The 21370-nt window shown below is 40.1% G+C and overlaps 1 protein-coding gene across 1 annotated transcript in view; it reads left to right on the forward strand.

The window, feature by feature from the left end:
- Positions 1 to 21370, forward strand: part of LOC127579779 (sodium-coupled monocarboxylate transporter 1-like) — a 68118-nt gene that overhangs the window by 26993 nt on the left and 19755 nt on the right. Inside the window, 6 exon segments of the mRNA XM_052032698.1 lie at positions 2280 to 2331; positions 13578 to 13645; positions 15481 to 15635; positions 16768 to 16911; positions 19467 to 19554; positions 19556 to 19597. Coding sequence (XP_051888658.1) covers positions 2280 to 2331; positions 13578 to 13645; positions 15481 to 15635; positions 16768 to 16911; positions 19467 to 19554; positions 19556 to 19597 — 549 coding nt within the window.

Consider the following 21370-nt stretch of genomic DNA (forward strand, 5'->3'; position numbering starts at 1 on the left):
CATCTCATGGGAAGTTTACTAGAGTCTATTAGCAAGAATAGAATCACTGAACACTGAAAATTTTCATTTGATCTGAGACAAGCAGCATGGATGGGTCTTGCCTGAGCTAACTGAAGCAGTGGACAGGAGATTGTCCATGATGTTGTTTGTGTGTACTTCCTGATGGCACTTGATGAAGTTCTTTATAAAAACTGTTAACTAACATTGAAAATTAAAGATAAAAAAGCAAGGATTTGACATGGTTAGGAGGTCAATTAGCCGAATAGGAGATAGAGACATGTGGGCAAAAACATAATTAGTGTTTTCACAAAGCAATTTATTTACTGTATTTACTAAAGGCAAAATAATGAGGAGAGCCACATATCAAGGCTTGCAGATGAAACAAAGATAGGTGCATTGGTAGCATCAAATTGCAAGAGATATTAATAGATAAAGACTGCAAAGCTGTGGTAGATGGATTTGGGTGTGGAGAGTGGCGGTCATTGACTTTGGAAATGAAAAGAATGGATCAGTACTTTCTAATTGGTGGACAGATAGAAGCAAAGAAGGTTGGAGTAAAAACAAAGTCCTGCAGATGCTGGAAATGTGAAATTAAGGTATGAAGTGCTGGAGTCATTTGGTGGGTCAGACAGTATCTGTAGAGTGAGAAATTGAGTTAATATCTTTGGTTGCTAATCCTTCTTCAGATTTCTCTCTCCACAGACACTTTATGACCACCTGAGTATTTCCAGCATTTTCTGTTTTATCTAAGGTGAGAATTGTAGAAATATGGTGTAGGAGCAGTGCAAAGGGAGGCCATTTGGCCCATTGGACCAACACCAGCTCCTTACTGGAGTAACTTTTTACTACCATCCACTGACCTCTTCTCAACAATCTTGTAAATTTTTCACCATCATACATTTATCCAATTCCTTCTTGAAGGTCTCTGCAGCCTACCTCCATCACATCTGTAGGCAGTGCATTCCAGATTCGAACTAAGTCTTGTGTGGGGGAACCAAAGCTTTACCTCAAGTCTCTCTTAATTCTTGCTCCCTTTATTTTATACCTGTGACTTTTAATCCTCAACCCCACCATGAAAGGGATCACCCTATGGGGTGGTGGTGGGAGGGGGGTTGTCACGGTGGTGCAATAGATGCTGCTGCTTCACAGCTCCAACAATACAGTGGTGTCTATGTCAAGTTTGCCCTCTCTTCCTGTCACAGCATGGGTTTCTCCTGGGCATTCTTGTTTCCTCCTGGATTCCAAAGACAGTGATTGGTAGGTTAATTTGGCTGCTGTAAATTACCCTTAGTGTAAGTGGTAATCAGGAGTATCAGGATGGAATTGATGGGTATGTAAAAGAGAATAGGTTACCGGGAAATAAATGGGGAATTGATGGTGCCGCTTTGAGAACTGGCACAAACTCAATGGATCAAATGGCCTCCTTTATTGTAAGAAAATACGACATTTTAATGAGTCAATAATTTGCTTTCAGTTCCACAATATCTTTAGTTTATATTCTCTTGAGAGATTTTATCAACTAAAAGTCCATATAAATAAAATGATGCACAACCTCCCAAATTTTTCAACAATCACTATTGATTCCAGATGAGAATTTACCCAATTAATTCATATAAACTAAAGGATAATTCCTGGAGAATGTTATCCTAGAATTGTTGAAAATTGTGGCACAGTTGGAGATCATTCAGCCTATTGTGGAGATCACTTGGTCCATTGTATCTGTGTTGTTCGAACAAGAGCTAACCCAGTTCTAGCTTCCAGCACTAGGTCCTTTGTCCCTCAGGTGAGGGTTCTTCAAATACATATCCCAGTACTGTTTAAATGTGATGAGATTTTCTACCTTTACCACCCCTTCAGGCAGTGAGCTCCAGACCTCTATATCCATTAGACGAAAAATTTTTCCTTGTCTCCCCTCTAATCAATGTTCTTGGTTTTTGACTCCTCTGTTAAGGAAATAAAATCCTTTCTGTTTACCCTACCTGGGCCACTCATGATTTTATATAATCCCTCAGCCTTTGCTTCCCTAGTTTATCCATTCTTTTGTCATGCCTCAATTTTCATGTCCTGGGAACATGAGCCATGAACTTGTTTAGTGTTCCCTGCTTATATCCCAAGATATCCTAACATCTAGAACTTTGCAAAATTGAACATGTTAACCAATGAATTCTTTTTAGGCTTTTAATTATAAGAAAAATGATTATGTCGAGTGGATGTAAGACAGATCCTGATCACGTTATTAATTTGTATCATCGGTAATATGATTTTCTTTTACTTTTCAGTTCTTTTATCTTGGCATTGTCACGTATGCACCGTCATTAGCACTAAGCCAAGGTAAGTGACATATTTTCTCATGATACTTGTTTTGTTTAATGTCCATTCCATGCTGCAATGAATATATTAGCTTTCGCTTAAATAGAAGACTGTAGTTCATGCTTCATGGATAGGATACTTCTGAGTTGGAAACATTAGGGTTCAACTTCCACTCCAGAAAAATATCCATGAAATTCAGTGTAGTACGTTGAGTGCTGCACTTTTGGATGAGATGTTAAAATGAGCAGGGAAGTTCTTCCTTAAGTACTGGCCATGGCCAATATTTATCCCTCAGCCAATGTCAATAAATCAGATTATGTGGCCATTATTGCTGGCAGGAACTTCTGTCATGTTTCCTATCTAATGACAGTGATTAAACTTCAAAAGTACACTGGCTACAAGGCACCTTGGGGCAATCTGAAGAAATAATATGCACAATGTAAGTTCAAACTTTTACATATATTAAGATACTGTATGTTAAAATATTCATGTTGGTTGGCTTGTGTCATGTGCAAATCTATATTTTTGAGGGGTGTGGGTATTTTTAATGATATTATTTAACGTGCTTTTTTAATTGTAATCAATATCCTCTGTCGTATTTGATGGGTAGTCACACTTCCTAGCATAAGTTGCATAATAAATATTTTGAATAATAATCTCTTTAAATTCGAAGATAATGGACAAGGCAATGTAGAGGATTAACATGCACCCTCTTTCTAAGAATGACTTCCAGGCTGATAGAGGAGTTACCAGCCCAGCCTCCTTAATTCAGTAGTTGGTACAATGAGACAAATACAATTACCAGTAACTATGTTACAGCAGATTATATATCTCGGTATACTAAGGTTTTGCAGTGCTATTTAGAAGAATTTAGAGGCACGGTAGTGTAGCGGTTAGCATAACGCTTTACAGCGCCAGCGACCCGGGTTCAATTCCGGCTGCTGTCTGTAAGGAGTTTGTACATTCTCCCTGTGTCTACATGGGTTTCCTCCGGGTGCTCTGGTTTCCTCCCACATTTCAAAAGACTTACGGGTTAGGAAGTTGTGGGCATGCTATGTTGGCGCCGGAAGCGTGGCGACATTTGTGGGCTGCCCCCAGAACACTCTGCAAAAGATGCATTTCACTGTGTGTTTCGATGTACATATGACTAATAAAAATATCTTATCAAAGCTGTAATCGCATGAGGATGAAAACAGATTTAGCATTGACTTTTTTAAATCCGTTTTGGGAATTATAAGTCATAAAGGCAAGTTGAACGCTTGCTGCCAACACATTCTTTATATTTTAATGCCACTTAAATCTAGCCTTCATATGACCTTTGACCTCACCTATAATGTACTGCTACAAGTCCATATCATCTGCCCTTCCAAATGGCAAGCAGTGGAAACTCTGCTTCTAATTATATGAAATGTAACTGCAAAAGTATTATCAGGCCTTCAGGCACCCTCATTGAGAGGCAAGTTAGCCATCTCACTTGCCATTAACCTTGTCTGCAATGGCTATGTAAATCAACCTCAGTGGCTTTAGTGCCACAGCTTCCAAATCACTTATTATGGTGTTACGAATAGATTCCAAGGTACTGGAGGACCCTGTTTTTTTAAAAAAAATGTCTTTTCAACCCTATGATCTCTACTGTCAGCTGCCTCACTAAAAGTTAGTAATATCTTCAAGAGTACTAATACAAAGATAAAAGTCCAGAATACTGGAAAGTTGAAATACAAGCAGAAAATAATGTATTATTAACGGCCACGAGGCATTTGTGAAAGCAAGCCACTTAACTTTTAAGGTTAATGCCTTTTCTGGCAGAGCTGGAAAATGCTTGAAATTTGTTAGTTTTTAAGTATAGGCTTTGGGAAAGATGGGAGAGTGTGAAAGAATGAAAGAGAAATGTCTATGATAGTGTGAAAGGACCTAATAATTTAAGCAACAAAAGAGATGAACAGCAAGGCAAAGAGTGGCTGCAAGGAGAAAAGTGAGGAACAGAAGGCAAGTCTGGAGGAGCTGTAAATAGCAATAGCAGAATACATGCCAATAACTGTCATCGAAGAAAATGGGGCAGATATGATCTGAAATTAGTGAATGTCATGATGTCTCCAGAAAGCTTTAAGGTGCCTAGCCTAAAGGTGAAATGCCATTCTTGGAACTTCTACTGAGTTTCATTGGAATGTATAGAAGACCAAGGATAGAGAAGTCAGAGTGGGAGAAATAAAATGACCAGAAGACCGGCATAACAGTATCTCGCTTGAGGATGGATTTGAAGTGATTCAGCAAAAAAAATCATCCTGCCTGCATTTGTTTTCCCCAGGAGAGAGAGGGCTGTATTGTGAACAGCAGATGCAGTATTTAAAATTGAAAGAAGTACAAGTAAATCACTGCACTTGTGAGAAGAAGTATTTGAGGCACTGAAAGATGGGAAACAAGGTTGTGAAATGGCAGGTATTGCAACTTGTGTGGGAAAGAGGAAAAGTGATTTTTGGTAGTTTGGAAGCAAGGTGATGGTGTGGGGGTGGCTTTAGCGATTCTCTCCAGTTTGTATTAACTGTCTTTATTTTTATTTCTGCATTCTTCCTGTGTGGCCATGGTTGTTATGAGGGCATGTTATGCTTGCAGTTTTATTCCAAAATATGGATGTTGGCTAAACTGATGAAATCAGTAAAAATGTTTGCAGCACTGTATGGCTGGTTATGGATTTGGCTATGATTGCCTATGTTCATATTTCTCAAGACTGCCCGCTCATTGCATCATCTTCACCCTTGAACCCCCAACCTCATTTTCTTTTCTCTGTCAAAACAATGTCCATGATAACTTCCAAGAATTTTGATGCCTTCCCCATAGCAAACATGTTCGGATGCATGTTCACAACTGTCATATTCTTCTCTTTCTACTCTTGCTATGTCTCTATCAGTTCCAACACATTCTATCCATTTTATGCTGTAACAGCATATTGCAGTAAATTAGAGGTCCCTCTGTTCCATTGATAAGGAACCATTCAACAGTGGTATTCCTGCTATTATTTTATAATTCATTTTTCGGGGTATGGACATTGCTGACAAGTTCAGCATTTAAAAGCTATCCATAATTATCCTTGAGGAGGTGATGGTCATAGTGAACAACTTTCTTGATTTGTAGCAATTTTTCTGAAGATACTCTCGTTGCATTGTTGAGTAAAGAGTTACAGCTTTTAGAACCAAAGATAGTCGGAGGCTTTTCCCCAGGACTGAATTGATGGCCACAAGAGGACATAGGTTTAAGGTGCTGAGGAGTAGATATAGAGGAGATGTCAGGGGTAAGTTTTTTACTCAGAGAGTGGTGAGTGCATGGAATGGGCTGCCGGAAATTGTGGTGGAGGCTGATACGTTAGGGTCTTTCAAGAGACTGTTAGATTGGTATATGGAGCTGGGTAAAATAGAGGGCTATGGGTAAGCCTAGTAATTTCTAGGGTAGGGACATGTTAGGCACAGCTTTGTGGGCTGAAGGGCCTGAATTGTGCTGTAATTGTTCTATGTTCTAACCAAATGGTGATAGATTTCCAGTCAGGATCTTTTTGACTTGGTGGGTGGAGGATGTTTCCATTCATCTGCTGCCCTTGTCCTCCTTGGTGATAGAGGTTATGAATTCAGGAGATATTGTCAGAGATGTCTAGGTAAGTTCTTGCAGTGAGCTTTGTTAATCATGCATATTGCAGCCACAATGCACTGGTGGTGAGGAAGTAAATGTTCATGATGGTGGATTGGTGCCAATCAAGCAGATTGTTTTGTCCTGGATGCTGAGGAGCTTACTGAGTGTTGTTGAAACTGTAGTCATTCAAACAATTGATGAGGATTGCATCACATTTCTGATTTATGCTTTGTAGATGGTGAAAAAGTTTTGGGGTGTCTTGAAGTGCGTCATTGACCAGCATCTGACCTGCCCTTGTAGCCACTGTATTTGTGTGGCTGCTCCTGTCATGTTTCTGTCAATGGTAACCCCCCCAAGTTGTTGATGGTGGGTAACTTGGTAATGGTATTGAACGTAAATGGAACGTGATAGACTTGCTCTTGTTGTAAATGATTTGTGGCTTATGACTAAAAGTTGTCTTAGTCTTGCTCCACGCAGTCATGGATTGCTTAATTTGTTAAGAAGTTCTGAATGGAATTGAACATTGTACAATTACCAGCAAGCATTCCCACTTTTGACCTTGTGATGTTTTCAATGAACCTTGCATGAAATTGCAAGGTGACATTGATAGCCCTGCATCAAAGATTATTGCAGAAAATGAAAAGTATAGTATGTAACATATTGGCAGCTGACAGGAATAGATGTATCTATCTGGTTGGAAAGAAGTATTAAGTGGCGCGTGCCACAGGGAATGGTGCTGGACCCCCAACTTGTAGCTCCTAAGTTGTATAATGAGTTATTTGAAGGCACCAAAGGTATGGTTGCTAAATTTGCTGAAGGTTCAAAGATCAGAATCAGATTTATTATCACTGACATGTTATTTAAAATTTGTTGTTTTGCAGCAGCAGTACAGTGCAGAGACATAAAAATCTATAAATTACAAAAATAAATAAATAGTCCAAAAAAAGGAATGATGAGGTAGTGTTCATGCATCGTTCAAAAATCTGATGCCTGAGGGGAAGGAGCTGTTCCTGAATCATTGAGTGTGGGTCTTCAGGTTTCTGTACTTCCTCCCCGATAGTAGTAAGAAGAGGGCATGTCCCGGATAGTGAGGGTCCTTAATGATGGAGGCCACTGCCTTGATACACTGCCTCTTGAAGAGGTCCTCAGTGGCAGGGAGGGTTGTGCCTGTGCTGGAGCTGGCTGAGTCTACAACCCTCTGCAGCCTCTTGTGATCTTGTGCATTGGAGGCTATGATGCAACCAGTCAGAATGCTCTCCACCACATATCTATAGAAATTTGTGAGAGTCTTTGGTGACATACCAAATCTCCTCAAACTCCTAATGAAGTAGAGCCACTGGCGTGCCTTCTTTGTGATTGCATCGATGTGTTGAGTGCAGGATAGATCCTTTGAGATGTTGACAGCCAGGAACTTGCTTACCCTTTCCACCGCCGACCCTTCAATGAGAACTGGTGTGTGTTCTTCTGACTTCCCCTTCCTGAAGTACACAATCAGTTCCTTGGTCTTGCTGACGTTGAGTGCGAGGTTGTTGTTGCGATACCACTCAACCAGCTAGTCTCCTTCACTCCTGTACGCCGCCTCATTTCCATCAGAGATTCTACCAGCAACTGTGGTGCCGTAGATGATGTTTGAGCTGTGCCACACAGTCATGAGTGTAGAGAGAGTAGAGCAGTGGGCGAAGCACGCATCCTTGAGGTGCACTTGTGTTGATTGTCAGTGAGGAGATGTTGTTACCAATCTGCACTGAATGTGGTCTGCCAATAAGGAAATCGAGGATCCAGTTGTAGAGAGGCCCAGGTTTTGAAGGTTGGTTATTAGCGCTGAGGGAATGATGGTGTTGAATGCTGAGCTGTAATCAATGAGCAGTAGCCTGACTTATGTCTTGCAGTTGTCTTGGTGCTCCAAAGCAGAGCGGAGAGCCAGTGGGATTGCATCTGCTGTAGACTAGTTGTGGTGGAAGGTAAATTGCAGCAGGTCCAGGTCCTCGCTTAGGCAGGAGTTAATTCTAGCCATAACTAATCTCTCTAAGCATTTCATTATGGTAGATGTAAGTGCTACTGGGTGATAGTCGTTGAGACAGCTCATCTTGCTCTTCTTGGACATCAGAATGATTGCTGCCCTTTTGAAGCAGGTGGGGACCTCAGACCGCAGCAGTGAGAGGTTGAAGATGCCCTTGAACACTCCAGCCAGTTGGTCGGCACAGGTTTTCAGTAGCTGGCCAGGTACACAGTTGGGGCCTGAGGCCTTGTGATGGTTTACCCTCTTGAAGGATATTTGGACATAAGATAGGTTAGGTAGGTTAGAAAGTAAATTGTGAAGAGGATGCAAGGTAGCTACAAAGGGCTATAGATAAGTCAAGTGAGAAGGCAGTGGAGAATATTGGAGAATAATATGGCAAAATGAATTGTCCATTTTGGCAGGAAAAATAACAAATTAACCATTTTATCTAATTGGTGAGTGATTGCAGAGCTCTGAGATACAGAGGGATCTGGGGTGTCCCAGTGGATGATTCTCAAAAGACTAGTTTAAAAGGCAATTAGACGGGAACACAACCAGGCAGGGAATGAAGGGATAATAGACCATGTGCAGGCAGATGAGATTAGTTTGGAGCAAAAAACAAACTGCTGGAGCAACTCAACGGTTCAAACAGCATCTGTGGAAGCAAAGGAATAGTCAATGTTTTGTGTCAAGAACCTGCATCGAGACTGAGAGTGTAAAGAGGAAATAGCCAGAATAAAGAAGCGAGGGTGAGGCAGAAGCTGGAAAGCGATAGGTGGATTCAGGAGAGGATGGGCAGATGGAGGGGTGGGGATAGCAATGGACACTGGGAGGTGATAGTAGAGACAACAAAGGGCCGCAGATTATGGAATCTGATAAGGACAGTGGTGAGTGGAACCAGATAAGGGAGAGATGCTAGACAAAAAGGGAACAGTTGGGGAGAGGGGACAGGACAGGATAAGGGACCAAGTGAGTGGTGTGGGTGATAGGCAGACCAGGTAGGGGGCGAAAGAAACTGGGTAACCGAGGGCTGTGGTAGGAGGTTTTGGAAATAAGGGGATGTGCATGTGGGCCTGAGTGGATCAGGAGGAGAGAGAAAGGAACATGGGGTGTGTGGGTTACCTAAAATTGGAGAATTCAATGTTCATGCTGTTGGGTTGTAGAATACCCACACGGAATATGAGGTGCTGTTCCTTTAGTGGTGGAGGAGGTTGAGGTCAGTGTGAGAATGGGGAGGGGAGTTGAAGTGGCTTGCATCTGGCAGCTGAGGATGGCCATTGCAGACAGAGCGATGACATTAGTTTGGACTGGCATCAAGGTCGGCGCAGATATCATGTGCCGAAGGGCCTGTTCCTGTACTGTTTTATGTTCTAGTATGCAGGTACAACAAGTAATTAGGAAAGCTACAATGTTATTGTTTATTATGAGGGGAATTGAATACAAAAGAAGGGCAGATTACTTCAGTTATAGCTGGCATTGATGAGAAACAAATCGAGTATTATGCACAATATTGGTCTCCTTTAGGATGTTTACTATGTTAATATCTGGAATTGGTGGGTTGTCTTGTGAGGAAAGATTGGACAGGCAAAGTGTGTATCCATTGGAGTTTAGAAGAGAGAGAAAGCAGTTGTTTGAAACACAATATCCTGAAGGATCTTGACAGGGTGGATGTGGAGAGTATGCTTTTTCTAGAATTTGTGGTCAAAAATGAGGATTACCAATCTAAGGCAGATGAGGCAAACTTTTTTCTTTAATGGTTGTGAGGCTTTGAAACTCTCTTTGAATATTTTGAAGGCAGAGATAAGTTTTTTTATAAGAAAGAGAATGAAAAGTTACAGTGGGTAGACTGGAGTGTGGAGGTTACAGTCGTAACAGCCATGACCCTATTAAATGGCGAAGCAGGCTCAAGGGACTGAGTAGCCAACTCCTGCTCCTAATTTATGTGATCATATGAATGCAGTGTGTTGTGCAGTATTTACCTTGGAGTAACACAGGGATGTGTCAACATTGCAGTCATCATAAGACCTTGGGCAAGAAGGGAAATATGGTTATTTTTTACCTTGCCAGTGTTCATAAATTCATTGGATTTTTTACATATCTATACCCTTTGGATGAGGAACACTGAATTTTTTCACGAAATATTGCTGCTGTTCAAAAGGTGATTTTCAGTTCCATTGAGGGCAGCTTTTCTTTGCAGCACTTAGAGTTATTACAGCTGTTGTACTTTATTATGACCTCTATATTCTGCATCCTACAAACTTAAACCCTTAGATGTAAGCTATAACATACTGATAAGTATCTTTCCCTGACTACTAGCAATTAACTTTGCAGTTCCCATGCATGTTATTCTTTAACTTGAAATATTACTCAATCTTTAACTCTAGGTGATTTGAACATAAATCATCTGGCGATCACTCAGAATGTAGTATCGCTCTGACTACAGCTTCCTACAGTTGCTAATATTTGTCTTGAGCTCTTCTTTATTTATAATCCAATTAAAAATCACACCTGTGACAATTTGATTGATGTACACTCTCCCTGATTGTGCCATCTTCATTGTATTGAACTAGTACGTGACCCTGAACTGTCCAATATAGTAATTTTGGATATCCAGCTTTTGGCACAATAAAAATGCTTTGCAGGGAAAAAAGTTTGCAATCAATATTTTGAAAGACTGGGTCTTATTTTAGGGAGATTCTGATGTTTATACTTTCAAAAGACTTTTGGGGACAGGAATAGATTCATTTTGCACCATTTGTTATAAATGTGTTGATCTACAACCTTTTGGTCACATTGCAAAGTATCCAGATGAAAAAAGGGGGAGAAACAGCAAATGCTGGAAATAGTTAGCAAATTAGGCAGCATTTCATAGAATGTTGTCTGACCTGTTGGGTATTTTCAACACTTAGTTTTTATTTCAGATTTCTAGCATCCGCAATTTAAAAAAAAATTCATTTATTGTCCGGAGGGAAAGTTTGTTTGTATAAACAAATACTTCAAGATTTCCTTTCAGCTTACAGCCTGTTTGAAAAATTCAGTACTGAAAATCCACAGAATATTATTTGCTGTGAGTGTGTTTAACAGACTTTATTATGTATAAAGAAGGTCCCTGTAAGCTTGTCCAAGTAAGCTTCTCACCAAACTCTGAGACCTAGGAATACCTCCCTCTGTAACTGGATCCTTGACTTTCTAACAAATAGACCGCAATCAGTGAGGATAGGCAGCAATACCTCCGGCATGATTATTCTCAACACTGGTGCCCCACAAGGCTGTGTCCTCAGCCCTCTACTCTACTCCCTATACACTCATGACTGTGTGGCCAGATTCTGCTCTAACTCCATCTGCAAGTTTGCAGATGATACCACCGTTGTAGGCCGTATCTCAAACAGCGACGAGTCGGAGTACAGGAAGGAGATAGAGAGCTTAGTAGAATGGTGTCATGACAATAACCTTGCCCTCAATATCAACAAAACAAAAGAGCTGATCATTGACTTCAGGAAAGGGGGCAGTGTACATGCGCCTGTCTACATCAATGGTGCTGAGGTCGAGAGGGTTGAGAGCTTCAAGTTCCTGGGAGTGAACATCACCAACAGCCTGTCCCTGTCAAATCACGTAGAAGTCACGGCCAAAAAAGCTCACCAGCACCTCTACTTCCTCAGGAGGCTAAAGAAATTTGGTTTGTCCCCTTTGACTCTCACCAACTTTTACAGATGCACCATAGAAAGCATCCTATCAGGATGTATCACGGCTTGGTGCAGCAACTGCTCTGCCCAGGACCGCAAGAAACTGCAGAGAGTTGTGGACGTAGCCCAGCACATCACAGACACCAGCATCCCTTCCTTGGACTTCTCGTTGTCTTGGTGTAGCAGCCATCAAAGATCCCACCCACCCGGGACATTCTCTCTTCTCTCCTCTTCCATCAGGTAGAAGATACAGGAGCCTGAGGGCATGTACCAACAGACTTAAGGATAGCTTCTACCCCACTGTATTAAGACTATTGAACAGTTCCCTTATACAATGAGATAGACTATGACCTCAAGATCTATCTTGTTGTGACCTTGCACCTTATTGCACTACACTTTCTCTGTAGCTGTGACACTTTACTCTGTACTGTTGTTGTATTTACCTGTACTACATCCATGCACTCTGTACTGACTCAATGTAACTGCACTGTGTAATGAATTGACCTGTATGATCAGTTTGTAAGACAAGCTTTTCACTGTACCTCGGTGCCCTGCTTTTATGTAACAATGGCAGGCAGTTGTACTGTAAGGAATACTGTAAGTATTGAAGAATACTTCTGTGCCTGTCTTGAGTGGAATTAGTGGAGAATGGTTGGTGGCAGAGGTATGGATCTCACCAGAAGCAGAATGTAACTAATGTCAAATAATTTTAAATTTTGATTTCAACAACAAATTGAATTTATATAATACCTTCTGAGCAGGCACGGTAGTGTGGCGGTTAGCGTAACGCTTTACAGCACCAGCGACCAGGGTTCAAATCCGGCCACTGTCTGTAAGGAGTTTGTACGTTCTCCCCGTGTCTGCATGGATTTCCTCCAGGTACTCCCGTTTCCTCCCACATTCCAAAGATGTACGGGTTAGGAAGTTGTGGGCATGCTATGTTGGCGCCAGAAACATGGCGACACTTGCGGGCTGCCCCCAGAATACTCTACGCAAAAAGAGGTATTTCACAGTGTGTTTCGATATACATGTGACTAATAAAGATATCTTATCTTATATATTAAGTTTAATAAGACATCCCAAAGTGCTTCACAAAATGCCAGATAGATACTCCTGATTTCACAAATTGCACCTCCAGTGCCATAACAATTTTTGTTCCTTTGAAGGCCAGGAAAGCATGCATACTAATGTAGGGAATCCCTGCTTTGGCCTGCCAACCAATAGCCATTTTTTTTGGTGTAAAGAAGTTCTGTTTTCAACTGGCCACATTGCCACCCTAGCTTTAGGTTGGAATGGTGTGTAATAACTTTTGGCCTGCTGGCTGATTTCTGTCAGATTTACAGAGAGTGCAAATCAGAATAACTGGTGTATGCCCCTTCGTTATTGCATGAAACATTTGTTAATGTGACTTGTCTAAGAAATTGCTGCCAACAAAGCTGGGTTTTCAAAATTGGTCCAGTATTTGCATATGTCTGAGGGCACCATAGCACAGTAGGTAAATCATCACACCAGTTTTTGAAGGCCTAAACTTATTGATACAGTAATAAGGATTTGAATATCACCAAGGCAACTGGGAAATTTAAATTTGGTTAAGTATATCATTTTGGAATAATTAAGTTAGGATCAGTTGTGCTGACCATGATTCTGCTGGATTCTCATAGAAACCTATCTGATTCACTAATGTCCTTTTTGAGAAGGACATTTGTTGTCCCTGCTTGCTCTAACCTTTGACTCCAGACCCACATCAATGAGAGTGACTGTTAACTGCTCTCTTAAATGTCCCAACTACTCAGCTCATGGGCAACTTGGGATGGGCAATAAATTCTGACCTAACTGCCAATGCCCACGTTCTTGCAATAAATTAAAATAGAGGAATGGTTACATTGCTGCGATTTATTTTTCCACGTAGTAATTTCTGATCATTTAGTATTTAAATAATGTGAACTTTTTCTCAATTGCTTTTGCAGTTACTGGAATAAATTTGTGGATTTCCATTGTAACCACAGCGTTTGTGTGTACACTGTATACAGCACTAGTAAGAAATGAATTTGAATATTTACTGCAATGAGTAATTATATGGTTAGACAACTCTGAGTTAATTTGGATAGTACATGAGACGGGTTGGGATTGCAGTGCACAATTAATCCATTCTTGGTTGCAAAGCAAACAGCATGCTAATTTGATTCAATTTCCTTGTGATTAAAAAATGTATGTATCGATAGATTCTTAGAAATCAAGGGAATCAAGTGATAAGGGATTAGTGCAGTAAACTCATACTGGGGTAGATTGGCCATGATCATATTGAATGACAGAACACTCATGAGGGGCCAAATGGCCTACTGCTTCTATTTCATTAGTTCTTATGTATGCAGCCAGTGCTAACTGTAAAATTGATGAGCTACACACATCAACAGAGGTCCCAAAATCCGAATTTGGCAGACCCTGCAATTTCTAAGCGGGTTGTGCATGGTTTCTGAGACACATGCTGATAGTTGTGCAGGAGGTGAATCTGACCTGGCAAACAATCAAAAGCATGATATAGAAGAGAGCAAGCCTCAAGGTTTTGGATCCTGCAATGGAGGTTTGGATGGAGGAATTGGAAAGTAGGAGAGTTGCACAATTTATACAGGACTCATCAGATAATAGTAGAGGATGGCTGTAGACATCAATGCCATGTCAAGCCCCAAGTATACGGATGCACAATTGTTAGAACTTCAATGACTTTACAAGAATAGTGAAAGTTGATGAAAGCTATACCCTACAAACCTCACCTCCAGTTTTAACCACTGCTCAACTCCCCACATTCTAATTATTCATTTACAAACAATTTCCATTAATCAGGATTCGTATCTAATATTCCTATGCTTCATCGGGTCCTTAGACAGTTAGCATAGCTGCACACTTCATAACCTCATCTCACAACATATGTACACTGCCAGCTGTTCAACCATAATAGGCACATCACCCAAAATACGTAATATTTACTGACACACTTACATCTTTTGCTGTCCAAAGGGGAAATAAGCATGCTTGTAAGTCCTATTCATGATGGAGGAGATGTTACTGGCCATTATTAAAGTGTTCATTGCAGATACTGTGGCCAGTCTGAGAGCACTAATGTAAAACAGAGCACCAAAGAAAGCTGAGTTGAAGGCGGTGACTGAAGGCACTATCAAAAAGGTACAGGAGAGGTACTGGCAGTACTGAGGTAATTGTGCAGTTGAGCAATGTTGCACAAATAAAAATTGGCAATTTCAGTGGTTAGAATATTGCATTTGAAGATAATTTCAAGTTTAACAGGCCACTCTCCTCAGGCTTTGATGTACATGTATTATAAAAGATAAACATTTGTCCACCTACCAGTGCATGAGAAAGGATTAAAACAGCAGTCTGTTTAACAATTCAGGCAGCTGTGATGACGAAAATTGTTTGGCCTGATTTTGAACAGGAATGACAGTAGAGAAAAATTGGTAATAGGCCAGGGAGGTGGATAGGTTTTTGCTGGCAAATGGTGTACTGTACAACATTCATAGTCCAGGGTTAACTGCATAACTTGCAGCATGGATGCAGTTTGCTCGACTTAGCTACGTTGTTTCCTTTAACCACGTACAATTGCAGGGGGTGTGGTGGACATCTGTTTACGTGGAAATGTTTGAAGAAATTCTTGACCCCAATGTCTGCTTCAGCTCTGGTGTGTATTCTACAGCCTGGCAATTTAATGTGTTAAGCTTAAATGTAATTAAATTGCACATGAGCCTCAAAGGACAAGATGTGATTGAACTGGCAATGTTAGTCTATAAAAACTTTTTTTTAGCCTTATCACCTCACACGTGGCCATTAATTTGAATCTATTCTTTATATTCCTCTCAGGGTGGTATCAAAGCTGTTGTGTGGACAGATGTTTTCCAACTGTGCATCATGGTAATTGGCCTTCTGACAGTCCTGATTCAGGGATCAATTCATATTGGAGGTTTGAAAAGATTTGGGACATTGGCTGAGAATGGTGGCCGCCTTAATTTTTTAGAGTGAGTACTTTTGTATATTATTGGTTGGGGGGGAAGACGTTACAGTCTATAATCTCATGGCCTAGCATATCATCACTCTACTGTCAAGTCAGGGGATCAACATTAGTTCATTGAATAGAGCATGCCAACAACAACACCAGGTGAACCTCAAAATAAATTGTCAAGCTGATGAAGCTGTTACACAAGGCCAGGTGCATGCCAAGCACTGGAAGAAGCAGTCTATTGATATAGTTTGATGGTGCTGATCAAAATTCTGCAGTCCTGCTGCATCCAATCATAGATAGGAAGGAGGGGCCTCCACTTACATCCTCTTCCTCAATGATGTCAGAGCCCAGCATATTGAATTCTAAGAAAAACTGCAGCATTTGCACTCAACTTCATGCAAAGATGTCAAGCAGATGTCCCATTGGCCTTCTGCTGAGATCATTCCCATGACAGAAGATAGTCTTCAGCCAAGGAAAATCACTCCTTCCAATGAGCCCTAGCAACCTCCTGGCTATGGTGTTGAACCTTGTGCTCAAGAAATGGCTGCACTATTCCAATACAACTAAAACAAATATACCTGTTAACATGGAAAATTGTCCACTTATGCCATTTCCATCAAATGTGGGACAAATTCAATTTAGCTTATTTCCCCACCAATCTAATGTCCCAAAATGATGGAAGTGCAGTGGATATTTCTTCTTGTGGGAGAGCCTAGAACTAGGGGTTGCTGTTTAAAAATAAGCTGTTGTCCACTTAAGACAGATGAGGTGAAGTTTTTCTCTGAGAGATACGTCTTTGAAACTCTCTTCCTCAAAGTCTGAATATTTTTAATGCAGAGGTAAATAAGTTTTTGATAAGCCATCCTATTCATGAGGAATTGAGCTTACTTGGATCTAAATATCCCATTTAAAATCCCCAGATTTCACCCTTAGCGCGCTATCACTCCATCTAGATTAGTGTGGTGAGGTTCCCACTTGCTTCATGCCCGTTCAGATTTTTTGCATTCAGATCAGAATTGCCGTAACCTGAGCGGGTAAATAACTGCTCACATTTAACCTCAGACCAATCAATTGTTTAAAGTGGGAAGATAGTCAGCTCAATGACAAAATTGTAGTTGATCAAGTAATAGGGAGTTTTTATTTTCCAGCTTCAACCCTGATCCAAGGAGAAGGCACACCTTTTGGACTATAATAGTTGGAGGCACATTTGGATGGACAGCAACATATAGTTGTAATCAAGCACAAGTACAAAGATACCTAGCCTGTAAGAGTGAAAAAGAAGCAAAAAGTAAGTTGTCTTGGTTAAAAGCAAGTTATTATGGTGCAGCTAATAGAGTTAAATCTGGTTCAATCCTGACCTCTAGTGATGTCTGCGTGGAGGAGTTTCTATGTTCTCTCAGGACCATATAGGTTTTTTCCAGATGGTCCAGTTTTCTTCCACATAGCAAAAACTTTTGGGTTGATAGGTTAATTGTCCACTATAAATTGCCCACAGTGTATAGATGAGTGGTAGAATCTGGGGTAAATTGATGAGATGGTAAAATGGGATTAATGTATGATTTGTGTAATGGGTGCTCGATGGTCAGCAGGGACAAAGGATCTGTTTCCATGCAGTATGCCCCTGTCACTTCTGTGAGACCACATTTTGAGCACCAAATACAATACACTAGTTTGGATGAAGTGGAAGTGACTCACTGCTTCACCTCAAAGGACTGTTTGCACCCCTGCATGATGGAAATGGAGGAAGAGCATGTGTTGCATCTCCTGTAACCGCATGGAACGGTGTCATGAAAAGGTGAGATGCAAAACATAACCATATAGTTGCAAAGTGAACTGTTTCTTGGAATTCTGAAAAGGAAGGCAAGGCCATGATTGTGGGATCTTCATTGAAGATGGTGGAAGCTACAAAGATGCTGCATTGAATATGGAGGTTGGGGAGAAAAGGAGGTGAGGACAGGGAAGCTCCTTCCTTGTTCTGGCCAGGCAAGGAAGGGGTAAGAGCAGAGGTCCAGGAAATAGATCAGAAACAATTGAGAGCTCTGAAAATTATGGTACAGGGAGACCATAGTTTAAGAAAATCGAAGGCATCAAAGCACCTGTTTGGTTACTGTTTGGAACTGAGAGAATGGAATGGAGTCCTTACAAAAAGCAGGGTGGAAGAAAATGTAGCTGAGGTAGCTGTGGGCTTGTGATAGATATTGGTTGCTAACCTATCACCTGAGACACAGAGAAATCCAGAAGGGGAAGGGAAGAGTCAGAGATGGATGGAGAGCAGGATAGAAATTGGCAGCAAATGCTAAAGAGTGTTTGAATTCTGTATGAATACAGAATACATAGTCAATGTACTGGAACAAGAGTTGTGGCACTCCTGATTTATTTTCTCACTTTTTGATGAAGGATTTTCAAACTGAAAAGTTAACCTTGCTTCTCTAGAACCTGCTAAGTGTTTCTATCATTTTCTGTTTTTATTTCAGGTTTCTAGAATTTTCATTTTTAAAAAAATGTTCATCCTAGAGATAGCATGATGAGGCAGATTGGTTCCCACAGGGTTAATGCAATAACCAGATGTTATGACTATCTAATTCCGAATACTTGAAGATACGAAGCTGCATAAATATAGTATGTAACCTGCATTTCATAGGATAGGATTGTATTTCCACCATACTTTTTATTTTAGATTTCCAGCAATTGCTGTGTTCTGCATCTCACAGTTCCAACACTTTTTCTTTGTTTATATTTCTGACAAAGGGTTATTGACCTGAAATATTGACTCTGTTTCTCTCTCCATAGCTGCTGCCGATCTTACTGAGTATTTCCAGCATTTTCTGTTGATATTTAGACATTTCAGCCACTACAATTTTTCACCTTTCAGTTGGATTGCAGGGAGTTGCTTTTCATTGCGTGAAGATTTGATTTAGGAGAAGCTTCCCAAAGACCAAAAACCTTTGCAATTAATGGGGAAATGAATTCCCAAAACTATAGTTTCAAGCAAGTGATGACATTTATTTATATAAAAGGCTTAACAATTGTGTTTTTATGAGTTCCTCTCAGCTAAACAATACCTGTATAAAGCAATATCTGCAAACACCAATACTGTGATAACCAATGTGGTAGTTAGTAATATATTTCAAAAGGATGTAAGCAGATCTATGAAATGGGCATACAGCCAATGGAATTGACAGGGAGAAGTGATAAATGATACATTTTGGTAGAAAGAACTAAATACTAAAGAGGCTACAGATAGATTTAACGACAGAGCAGGCTTGTTGTTACTCCAGAATCCTATTAACAGGTTTCTGCCACTAGTAGAGTTGATCACCTTGTAAGGTCTTGAAAACTCCAAAGTAGCTGAACAATTTCAGGGCCTCAAGTCAAAACAATGAATTATAATAAAACAGAAAATGTTGGAAATACACTGCAAGTCGGGTAGCAATTGTGGAGAAAGGGATAGAGTTAATGTTTCAGCTCTATGATCTTACACCTAACTGGCTGAGTCTTCCCAGCATATTTTTTATTTTGGATTTCCATCATCTGCAGTATTTTGAATCATTGAATTACAACATTGTTAAGAAGTTGTTTCTTAGATGAAGTTTAGATCTTTTTTAATTGGCTAATTTTACTTGTCTTTCCTGTCTCCTGAGTTTCAAGAATAAGTTTTCCAATATTCACAATTTCAGATTTCTGCATGATTTTCAGCATTCATTATAAGGTTATATTCTAGGCACATTTCATTCAGATTTTAATACTGCAGCACTTCATAAGCATGTAAAAAGAAAGCTCACTTTGTAAGTATCATGCAAAATGAATATTTCTACTTTATTGCCAACAGTCATTTCTGATTTCACAGAGCTATATTTCTGAACTGGATTGGTATGATTATTGTTCTTACAACAGCCTGCCTGTGTGGTTTAGTTATGTATGCTGTTTATGAGACGGTGCGATCCAATAAAGGCAAACAAAATTAGTAACACCAACCAGGTAAACAAACATTTAGTTCTTTTTTAAAATGAACTTATTTGTGATAGCATGCACTGTAGCTTCAGTTCTGTTTGCATATTAGATATGATCTCTAATTACTAAATCTAAATTCATAACTTCAAATCTAAAAGTTACCACAAAAGTTCTCCCACAGTAATGACTATACAAGCTCAGGACAACAATACCCCAATTAAAATAAGAATGAAAAGACATTTGAGAAAGAAAGTGATAGGTAACTAAGATTCTGATTAAATATAAGGAAGGTAAAACTCAGGTACAGATAGATTGTGTCCATTCATATTAAAGAATTTAGGAAGATACAGAGGATGGGATTTTTTACTTGTATTTAATGATTCTTTAGAAATGGAGATAGTGCCGGAGGACTGGTAGGTAGGTTGTCCACAGTAAGAACAAGCACTGGAACTGTAAATTAAGTAACTTTGCTGGTAGAAAGAAGAAAGGAATTGTTAATCAAAGCTATAACTGAAAAGCATCTAGAAAGCAAAAATAGAAGTTGGCACAGATTCCAAAGCAAAAACCATGCTGACCAAAGTTGGCCTAATGACCTAGAAAATCTCCTATGCTGATTTTTCATAGCAGATGAAAAAGCATGTTAACAATCTCCCTCATGCTATTTGAAATGTTCTTTCTTAAAAACATTGCAAAATTTGTTAGTGCCATTTCCAAAATTGTGCCAGTGCACAGCCTTGTGCAATGCTGCTCTATTTCAGGATCAGCAGATGTTAGATGTTGAAATTTGTATGTTAGACGCACCTTTCCTCTGACCTCAAGAAGTAGCCCTTGGGTTATACCACATACAACCACTTTTTCAGGTTCTTGGGGTGTGTTGCAAAGGATGAGTTCTTGCCACAATGATGGAAGTAGGGTTGGTATAGTCCTCCCAGGCAGCCAGGCAAACTTGTGCAGGCCTCTGAAGAGCAATGTGCACGTAAGGCAGCTGCTTTCTGCAAAGGATACTGCTGGAGGATGGTTGCCAGGGATATGTCTGAAAGAGCATGAGTGTCTTTAGTAATGCCTGTAGTTTGGGAACCCTGCATTGCATGCTGTTCCAGTTGTAAATGGAAAAGCCACATTCACTAAAAATGGATGGTTCCCTATTTTCTGGTAGAACTGCTTCTGACCATGTTAATTTAGCAGTGGCCAGCAAAGAGTCATAGGTAGCATATATCAGCAGAATCAGCCATCAAAGGAAGATTTCTGAGAGTCACAATGGCTTTCCCTTGACTTTGGGAGCAGTGCAGGCATTTATGTGGGATTTAGAGGTAATAGACAACCTCAAATGATAAACAAACTTTTCAAGCAGGATGAATAACTTTCCTGCACTTCAGTCAGTGCTGGGTTGTCTGTCTGATTTATTTTTATTACGTTCAATATAGTGATTAACATATTTGAGTGGTTTGCTAATATTTTCAGAGAGCAGTTAAGAGTAAAGTATTCTACTGTGGGTCTGGAGTCACATTTAGTGCATCTTTCTCTGAAAGATGTTAGAGAATCAAATGGGTCTCTAGGTCCCCCAGTTACTTAAATGAATTTTAATTCACTGGCTGCTGTGTGAACTGTTGCTATAGACTGCTTGGTTACAAACTGAGCAACTTAACTGTTATAACACCTTACACATGATGCCACTAGTAATATAACTGAGCCAGCATTCATGTGCTCAAGCAGTGTTTCTATTGCCTGGACTATATGGAATGATTAACCAGATTCATGGTTGACTGTTGCCTGTTCCATCATAAGAAACCAAACATACCA

The sequence above is a fragment of the Pristis pectinata genome, chromosome 18 (assembly GCF_009764475.1).
Source record: "Pristis pectinata isolate sPriPec2 chromosome 18, sPriPec2.1.pri, whole genome shotgun sequence".
Classification (NCBI taxonomy): Eukaryota; Metazoa; Chordata; class Chondrichthyes; order Rhinopristiformes; family Pristidae; genus Pristis; species Pristis pectinata.